The sequence below is a fragment of the Polistes dominula genome, unplaced genomic scaffold, assembly GCF_049000335.1.
Source record: "Polistes dominula isolate Pdom_NZ unplaced genomic scaffold, Pdom_raw_medaka contig_29, whole genome shotgun sequence".
Taxonomy (NCBI): domain Eukaryota; kingdom Metazoa; phylum Arthropoda; class Insecta; order Hymenoptera; family Vespidae; genus Polistes; species Polistes dominula.
Window position 1 is genome coordinate 906,919 of NW_028300865.1, and position 10,658 is coordinate 917,576.

The 10,658-nt window shown below is 30.5% G+C and overlaps 2 protein-coding genes across 2 annotated transcripts; both read left to right on the plus strand.

Annotated features, from left to right (window-relative positions):
* Window positions 1–299: 299 nt before the first annotated feature.
* On the plus strand, window positions 300–7,841 carry LOC149033747 (fatty acid synthase-like). Its single transcript, XM_089174967.1, is given in 12 exon segments — window positions 300–2,130; window positions 2,215–2,511; window positions 2,584–2,791; window positions 2,863–3,023; window positions 3,100–3,417; window positions 3,516–4,069; window positions 4,350–4,633; window positions 4,701–5,084; window positions 5,216–6,789; window positions 6,858–7,361; window positions 7,363–7,581; window positions 7,727–7,841. Coding segments are annotated over 12 exon segments (5,292 nt in total). The 5' UTR covers window positions 300–1,425; the 3' UTR covers window positions 7,811–7,841.
* Window positions 7,842–7,901: 60 nt separating this feature from the next.
* LOC149033748 (uncharacterized) lies at window positions 7,902–10,605 on the plus strand. The gene has a single exon (XM_089169745.1). The coding sequence runs from the start codon at window positions 8,622–8,624 to the stop codon at window positions 10,542–10,544; it is 1,923 nt and encodes a 640-aa protein (XP_089025871.1). The 5' UTR covers window positions 7,902–8,621; the 3' UTR covers window positions 10,545–10,605.
* Window positions 10,606–10,658: the final 53 nt, after the last annotated feature.

Genomic DNA, 10,658 nt, shown 5'->3' on the forward strand with positions numbered 1-10,658 from the left:
ATGTCAAAGGTGTGTCAAAGATGCATCGAATATGTTACAATGCAGTTTATTTATATATCATAAAAAAAATTAAAAAAAAAAATTATAAATGACGAATAAATTTCCATTTAAAATGGTGCATTATTATTTATATTGTCAATTGAATTAAAATATAATTAAAAATGTATTCTTAGTGTTAAATAAAAAAAAAAAAAAAGAGAGACAAAAGATTCGTACAAATGGTTTTATATATAAAAGGTTCATCGAGAACAAACCGAGTTTATTTCGATAATATTGTTGTTCTTGTACAATAAACACATTATAATAATATGACGTTAATAGATGTTGACGATGATGCAGTTGTCATCTCTGGAATATCTGGAAAATTTCCAAAGAGTGATAATATCAACGAGTTAATGGAAAATCTATTTAATGGAAAAGATTGCGTGTCCTCGGATCATACAAGATGGAAATTCAGTAAGTACAAATTTCATTCATTTTTATCTACAACTATTAACCTGTTAATCGAATAGTTGCCTTTTTTTTTAATTATACACCTCTTTTATTTATTATTATTATTTATGCTTCAAATAAATTAGAAGACTATGAAATATATTTATATTTATATCATTTATTTATATATAAAGTACAAAGGTTTGTATCTTATACTTTATTGTATCATGTAGCTATTAACACGTCCCATGCCAGGTGTATCCCACCAGTGGGATACACTTACCATTACACATATTTAATTAATACACTGAAAATATATGTTATAACAAATATTAATTCTCTACACAAAAATATATTTCTAATAAAATATTGCATTGCATTGTGCAAAATGCAATATAGAACAAAGCACATAAGTTAATATTAATAAGTAAATATAATGATTGATTTTTGTTAAAGAAGGAAAATCAATTGATCTGAATAAGAAGTCAAGTAAAAGAGAGACTTGGCAGGGAACATTTGAAGCAAAATATGTTTGACGTATTTATACGTCTCGCTTGGTTAACAGGTTAAAGTTATTACTTATGAAGATTATCGATAATATTGATGCAAATCTATGAATATATGATTATTTGTTAGACGATCCCAGAGTTCCAGCGCGTATTGGGACAATGTCACAAGTAACCAAATTTGATAATCTTTGTTTTGGAATCAATGTAAGACAGGCACATTTTATTGACCCGGCAGCAAGATTGGCAACCGAAATAACGTTTGAAGCGATCACCGACGCTGGAATAAATCCTGTCGAGTTACGAAACACAAAGACGAATGTTTACGGTGCATTGACTTTATGCGAGTCAGATAAATCTCTGTTCTACGAAAAAATGGAGGTAATCAAATGGTGCTAATCAAATAAATCATTTGTCCTCATTATTATCATATTTGTCATTATTATCATAGCAAACTGGACATAATCTTACTGGATGCTGCCGCGCTATGATATCAAACCGAATTTCCTTTTGTTCGGATTTCATTGGCTCAAGTTGTACTATGGATTCGTGTTGTTCATCTTCAGGAGTAGCTATACAAAGGGCATACGAAGCTTTGAAGGCTAAAATTTGTGATTACGCGATCATTAGTACTGGAATCACAATATTGCATCCACAAGTATCGTACCACTTGTCAAACTTAGGTAAAATCAATGAATACAATTATCATTTGACAATATTGATTTTATTATTAAAAGAAATAAAAGTAAGACTTATTTTGATAGGCTTGTTGTCACCCGACGGAGTGAATAGATCTTTTGACGAGAAAGCTAGTGGATTTTCAAGAAGCGAATCGATAGGAGCGATTTTTCTTCAAAGAGCTAAAAATGCAAGGCGCATTTACGCCGAGGTTGTTAATGCCCTTGCAATGTACGGTGATAATATTCCACAAAACACTTGCCTATATCCCACAGCAGAATTCCAAGCTGAAATAATGAAGCAAACTTTAATACGTTGCGGTTTGAAACCGATTGATATAAATTATATCGAAGCTGATGGAACAGCGGTCAAATTAATGGATCGCGAAGAACTTAAAGCGATAGATTCAATTTATGGGAAAGATCGAAATCCATCAAATCCACTTTTAATAGGATCGATCAAATCAAACATTGGTCATACAATAAACACGAATGTACTAAATTCTATCATAAAGGTAAATCATTCTTGACTCAAGTGTAATTGGTGTTTAATTTTGTAGATACCACTATTACTATTATTGCATGGTATCAATTTGTAGGTATTAATTGCTATGGAGACGGGAGTTATACCTCCGAATCTTCATTACGACGAACCACCGAAAGATGCGAAATGTCTTCAAGATGGACGAGTAAAAGTTGTTACAAAACCAACACCTTGGGTGGATAGCGATTATGCTGCAGTAAACACTGTTTCATTAAATGGCTCCTTTTCACACATTATTCTTAAGCGTTATTCTAAAGAGAAAAAAAAGAGAGACCTTAAGACTAATAATATGCCAAGACTTTTTGTGATTTCTTGTAGAAGTCAGGAAATGATATCATCGATCTTTAACGTTGTAAGTATTTTTCAGATTTACGATCAATTACTGAACAGATCATAGTAATAATAATGTACGTATGCTTTTAAGTTGCAGCAAAATAAAGGAGATGACGAATTTTATCAATTAATAAATGATATTAGCAAGAAACCATTTGTGCATTCTGTATATTCTGGATATATAGTAATTCCAGAATCGGAAGAAGCCAATCCAGAGCAATCGATAGAGTTGATACAAAATAATTCCCGACCAATCTGGTTCGTCTTTTCGGGCATGGGATCTCAATGGACTGGAATGGGTATTTTGATAGAAATATATAGAAATAAGTTAGTGTTAGATTGTGTATCAAAAATATTGTCGCAATTTTAGGTGAATCGTTGATGAAGATACCAGTATTTGCCGAAGCAATAAAAAAATGTGATGCAGTTTTAAAACCACGAGGTTACGATATTGTGCATATTATTTGTGACAAAGATCCAAAAATATACGACAATATGATCAATTGTTTTTTGGGAATTGCAGCTATACAAGTAATTGTATTTGTATTGATATTATCTCTTATATTTTGTTTATTGTTTAAGCTTATTTTTTATAATTATTATGTAGATTGGTTTGGTTGATATTTTATACGCCGTTGGTGTGCAACCAAATCATATGATTGGACATTCCGTCGGTGAGCTGGGTTGTTCTTACGCGGATGGTTGCTTTACAGCAGAGGAAATGATTTTATGTGCTCTCTCTCGAGGTTTAGCTTCTGTAGAAAGTGAACTAATACATGGAACGATGGCTGCAATCGGTCTTGGTTATCAACAAGTTAGACATCTTTGTCCCAAAGACATTGACGTTGCTTGTCATAATGGTCCTGGAAGTTCTACCATAAGTGGACCTACCGAATCCGTAAATGCTTTTGTCAAACAATTAAAGGTAATGTTTAATTATTCAATGAAATCTAATAGATAATGTGAATAATATAAGCTTTGAAGAGAGAGAGAGAGAGTATCATTAACAATTGTTATTTTTAGAGTAATGGTACATTTGCTAAAACCGTTCCAACAAATAATATTGCTTACCATAGTCGTTACATTGCCCCAGCTGGTCCAAAATTATTGGAATACTTAAAGAAAGTTATACCTCAACCGAAAAAACGCAGTAAACGTTGGATAAGCACGTCTGTTCCAGAAAAAGAATGGGATTTAATGGAAGCTCGTTTTTCCTCAGCGGAATATCACACGAATAATCTACTTAATTCTGTTTTATTCGAAGAAGTATTAAAAATCATACCAAATAATGCTGTAACCATTGAAATTTCTCCTCACGGATTACTACAGGCAATTTTGAAAACATCATTGCACAGCGATATCATTAATTTAGCATTAACAAAACGCAATCACAAGGACAATACAATGTTAATATTATCCGCTTTAGGAAAACTTTATAATTTAGGGTATCCCATAACGCCAGGAAAGCTTTATCCACAAATTTCATATCCTGTTTCTAGAGGAACACCATCAATTTCTTCTCATGTCAGATGGGAACATAGTGCCGATTGGTTAGTGTATTTGTTTTTGTTAATATTAAATACTTACTTAAGTTATTATTAAATATTAGATAAAATTGTGTCCGTTCGAAACAAACATTAGTTTAATCTTTCGTGACAAGGGTTATTAAGGCTTCATTTCTGAAAATAAAATTTACTAATTGCCACCATGTTGGGGCAAGAGTTTAAAAGTAATTATAAATTAATCAATGTTTTAAATCATAAATAAATGAATATTTTAATTTATTTTAATAATGGACACTCGTAATACTTCTAAACGTATATTACAAATAAATATATTTGTTTATTTATTTGATAGGTACGTGAGCTTATCTATAACTCATACGAAACAACGAGTTGGAGAACGTTCGTTTACCTTGAATTTGAAATCAGACGAATACCAATTTTTACGAGATTTTCAAATTGACGATGATGTGATCATAACCCCAGCTGTTTATTTGAAGCTACTTACTAATATGTACTCAAATTTAATACTAAATAAGACTGACAAATCATTAACACTCCGGAATATTGTTATTTGCAATAAATTACTAAAAGTACCTAGAAATGGCAAAATAAGTGTTACGGTTTCAATATGTGAAGGTAAATATTGCAATTTAATTATAGAAAATTTCGTTAAGAATATTTTCTAATAATGTGCACTCCTTAGGTACGGGATCATTTGAAATAAGCAGCAATGAAGAATTAATAGCTTCTGGAATAATAGGCTTAACGGAAACTGAGAGAAATGATATTTCTGATATCACTTTACAAAAAGAAGAGAAAGAAATTTTATCCAAAGAAGATATTTACATGAATCTACTTTTACGTGGTTACAAGTATGGAGAATCTTACAATATTATTAGGGGACTTTCTAGATCATGTTCCAATGGTACATTCGAATGTAACAATGATTGGAGATTATTATTAGAAGGATTAATTCAAGTGCATATCATTAACAGTGGGAATAATACAAATATTTTGATTCCGACTAAGATAGAAAAACTCATTATCGATGTGGAACAATTAAAGGAACAAATACAAAATAACAACGGTAATATCTTTCAAGTTTATTATTAACACGTTCACACTGGCTTCCATTATCGTTGTCTTCGCTGTGGGACTGTCATTATTTTATTTTAAGCATCTAATAGTACAATTGAATGCTTATCACAGGTGAGTAAGCACTGCCCAATAAGAACTCATTGCGGACCACCGGTGTGGTACGAGCCAACGTGAACGTGTTAAATTATGATGCTTATTTTTCTAAATATTCAAGATTTTTCTTCTTTTTTTTTTTTCTAGCATTACCGATGAAGTTTGATAAAGTGATAAACACGATAGCTTGTCCAGGAATAACTATGATTGGGATCAATTTGAAAGAAATAGTTGTTGACTACAGGGCTTGGGAAATTGTCGTGAATGAACTTCAATTTATTCAGAATATCAAGAAAACGGATATTAATGACGTCATTTTAAAAGAAGAAGAAGAAGACAAATTAAAAAGAACAGTTGTCGTTAAAAACCAAGAAAATTGTATAGATCAGTTAACGATCTCTTTACGAGATTCTAAATATGACAATGTGATATTTTTGGTTAACACTAATATCCAAAATGATGTATTTGAGATACTAGAAGCTATAAAGCGAGAGCCAGGGTATAAGAAGCTACAAATTGTTGACATACAAGACTCAACAGCACCGAAATTCTCGCTTCAAAATGAATTCTATAGATCGCAAATAAAATTAAATCTTCGTGAAAACGTGTTATTGCCCAACGGCGTATGGGGCACATACAAATGGATCCCAGTGTCAATGAAATCGTCTAATTACTCTTCGCGTTGGCAAGCAAAAATGGATTTATCAGGTTCATTAGAATGGATGGAAGAGTTACCATTGATTAAAGAAAAAAATGATAGTGTCGTTAATGTAAAGTATGCTGCATTCGACTTAAATGTTTACGAGCATTGTTTAAAAAATAACCTCAGTTTAAAATCACAGATATCTATGACAGAATATTCAGGAATTGACGAACAAGGTCGTAGAGTAATGGGACTAGTTGATAGTTTCACCATAAGTAATGAAATTTTATCTCATCCAGATTTAACTTGGATTATTCCAGACACTTTGAGCTACGAAGAAGCTGCAACAATTCCACAAGCTTATTTTGCAGCTTTTTGTATTTTGCATTTGGATAGACATAACTCTGATAAAATCAAAACTGTATTAATACATTACGGTGCTAGCGACGTAGGACAAGCTATCATCAATTTATCTTTGTCGTATAATTTGGATGTTTATACTACTTACGAAACGGAAGAAGAAAAACGAATCATCGAATCGATGCAATCACGTTTACCACAATCTCATATTATTAATCTTAAAGAATATAGAGCTTATATTAAAAATATTACGAACAACGAAGGGTTAGATTTAGTAATTGCTAACTATTCCACCTTGAACGATATACAATTTTGTTTGGACATTGTTAAAAATGAAAAATATTCTGTACTAATTTACGATTCTAAAGAGATTTATTACAAACCGATACAACTATATCATTTTAATCGTTCCATAAGTATGCACAGCTACTGTTTGCAAAACCTTGTTAAGTTGTCTCACAAAAGGATTACAGAAATAGCGGAAATAATGAGAAAAGCTTTACAAACAGGTGCAATAAAACCAATTCTATCACGAAGAATTAATCTTCATGGAACAATGGAAGAAACAAACATAGAGGATTGTCAACATTATGGAAAAGTAATTGATTATTTATTAAGTTTCTTTTGAAAAATGTATAATCTTACGAATAATGTATTTGATTGCAGGTCCTGATCAATTTGGAAGAAGAAACTAAAGTCTTCAATTTGATCCCTCAATATTATTTCCGTAATGACAAATGTTACTTCATCGTTGAGGGTTTCAATACTTTTGGTAAAATACTGATCGACTGGATGATCGAACAAGGAGTTAACAAATTATTCTTAGTTTCTAATAAGACAATCCAAGATCGTGAAAAGTGGGTCCTTAAATGGCGCCATAGTGGAGCAACGGTTGTTGTTCGCGATGAAGTTGATACAACGAGCTTCAGTGATTTGCTTAAAGAAGCTTCTTCTCTTTCTGAAATCGAAGCTATTTTCGATTTACAGAGAATGACGATGGATTCCTCTAGTAATTCATTGGAGCATTCGAAAATCACTAAAGTTCTTGATAAAGAAAGTAGAAACGAAATTTGTTCGACTAATGTCAAATTTTTTCTTTTCTCTTCACTTGATTTTCAGCAAGATGATGATTTAAGAGATCCCATTGTAGAAAAATTGTGCTATCAAAGAAAAAAAATCTGGTCTTCATGGATTATTTATTCTACTACCTAATTTGACTCTAAATACAGTTACGGACACTCGATCGAATAATAATACATATTATATCAAATTGTCGTCATTTTTACAACGATTAAGTGCCTTACTTAGCACAGATGCAACAATAATATCTGTTCACCATCAAATAAAAGATAATTCTGACGATATCATCGATCTGGAAACTATCGAAGAGGTTATTCATTTTTTTTTTTTTATTAATATTATTATTATTATTATTTTTAGGTTATGTATTTGAACATTCATCCATTTTGCAAATCAGACTACTTTTTTGTTGTAGTTGTATTATCTTATTTATGATTATGTTTAATATTATTTAGGATGATATGATCGAACTGGATCCACAAGAAGAAATGCGTCGGTTCGAGGAATATTTGTACTCTGCGGATTATACAATAGCATGAAAATTCTATGAGAATAATTGAAGAACAATTACAGCAATGTTAAGTATATATATATATATATTAATTATTAAATTAGCATAAATACCTTGTGTACAGGTAGACCTTCTATAATATGGCATCCTATAACACATTTTCGTTTCAAAAAACCTTTGACCAACATTGTACTTCTACAGCTGCGGCGAGGTTTGCCATTTTAAAAATACAGTGTTACTTAAAGTATTTCCAATTTCTCTTTGTAACCCCCTTTTCTGTAATGACTCTGGGCCTCATACAACATGGCATTATCTACGAACGTATCTACCGTGTTATAGGAGAGTTATCTGTATATCATATTTATGCTGTAAAAGATACGGTGATGGGAATGTTATGACAAACATAATGTTACTCGAAACTTTAAGTATGTAACGATGACAATTTTGTTATGTGTATTTTTAAAAAAAAAAAGTATTTTAACCTTGATGGCAAACTAATTGTCGCTTCATGAAAAATACAATATATGTCATATTATAATATATCCGATATACCATAAACGTTATTCTATTTGTTATTCTCTATAATAGTACTTGTGCTTTGTAAAAAAAAAAAAAAAGAAAAAATAACAAATTTAACAAATGTGTTTTCTTATATTTAGACTATTTACTTTATCGATTGGTGTAATGTGTTTGAAAGGTTCAAATGTTTTTCTCTATGAAAATATATGACTAAAGGAACCTATTTACTGTAATAGTATACATTATTATTTAAAAAAAAACAATTGTACAAAAATGTTGAAACATTCATTACAATGAAATATTATCTAACGTAGTTGATAATGTGTGTTCAGTTTGTAGTCAATAGGGTAGATGAACAAAACCAGAAGCGAGATAAGTATATAAGAATTTATGAAACGATGAAGTTGTTGTTGTTGTTGTTGAATTATTTTTTATACGTGACAATGATTAGCAAAGTTTTTGCTGATCTTCATCGTGTTACATTTAGTGATTTCAATGTCACATTATTAAAACTTGCCATTAAACATGTCTTAGTGACTGAAGATATTCAAGAAATTATCTTTGCAATAGATCTTGAAATTCCATCTAAAAAAGTAGATACAGAAATGCGTACAGTGATAGATACGGCGTTAAATGATTTCATTAAATCAAGACGATTAATTATCGTTGAGCCATTCTCCTTGATAAAGTCAGAAAAATATCATTTCAAAATGACTTCTACGACTCTTGTTGTTGATGTTACATCTAAAAGCAAATTATTGGATCAACGTGTAATCGAAGATTTTGGTATTTCAATACGTTCGCAAATGCCTACAAGTGATTCACCAAAAATACTTTGGATTGTCAACGACAAAGATGACGAAAATAATTTCAATTCGACTATGCAACAAATGTGGAAATTGCATTTTTTGGATGTTACGATACTCGAATTGTCCGTTTATAAGAAATTTGTTGAAAATTTAACAGTTCATCAGTACAATCCGTTTGTTAAATATTATACAAGATTGTCGTGGAATGATGAAATTCAATTGTTTCCATATAAAATTGACAATTTACATGGTTACAAGTTAAAAACAAATATCAACGATGAACCACCTTATGAAGAAATTGTAAGAGATTCGAAAACTGGTCAGATCATTTTGGGAGGTTTATCAGGCAAAATATTTAATACGTGGTCTGAATTAATGAATTTTTCTTTAATAGTCGATGAAAAAATAAAAATCAAGAGAAATATTACTATGGTTGATGGCAAATTTCAAATTATATTAGAGAATTTGAATGAATTGGATTTATTGTATAGGTTATGTTTAAATTCAGCCTTTTTAATTTCCGAAGTGCATACCGTTCCAGTGAAATTTGACGATATATGTATAATGGTACCAAGAATTTTCATGAAAAAACAAATAGATTTTTCACACGTAATATTTGCCTTATTCATTACATTGCTTATTGCCATTTTATTTTGGATTGTTTCGAGCTTATCAAAATCCATTTCTATTATATTCGATCCAATAAATATCATCAGTTTACTCTTAGGTGTTGCTATTACGCCAAACTATGAAAAATTATCCGTACGAATGATATTTCTTTCAATAATGACAGTTCGTATATTTTATTTAGACATATTTTATGAAGAATTATTAAATATCAATACGAATATTGAATCTGAAATTGAATTTAACAATTATCATGATATTTTACAACAAGGAATAAAGATCATGTTTTTAAACATATCATTTCCATTTTTCAAACATTATTTTGCTAATGATACCATCTTTAAACATATGATAACAACGTCAAGTATAAATGAATGCGTGGAACATTTAATATTATATCAAAATACGTCGTGTTATCATGAAACGACAAAATTAATATTAATTTACATGTCAAAAATAAGAAACGGCAAAGCTATGACAAAGGTTACAGACATTTGTCAGAAAAATCGTTATTTAGTTTATTTATTACCAAAAACAACGCCATATTTAAATCGTTTCAATGAAATATTATTACGAATAACAGAATCTGGAATAAAAGACAAATGGATGCGCGATTGGTGGTTGTTAAATTTTGAAAAAACAAACAATACCAATCATTTATTCAATACAAATGTCATGCAACAATCAATAATAATACTTATGAAATTTTTATTATACGATTATTTCATAATTATTGTTATATTTATTTTAGAATTATTATTTCCTTACTTTGATCGTATAATTGTATTTAGAAAACGTAAGAATTAGTTTTGAGTTTGTTTTGCGTTGTTTCACCCCCCACCATGCGTCACTATGATTCTCCGCCCCACCCCCCTCTCTCTCTCACTGTTTTGCGCGAAAGCAAGGGAAATAGTCAGAACC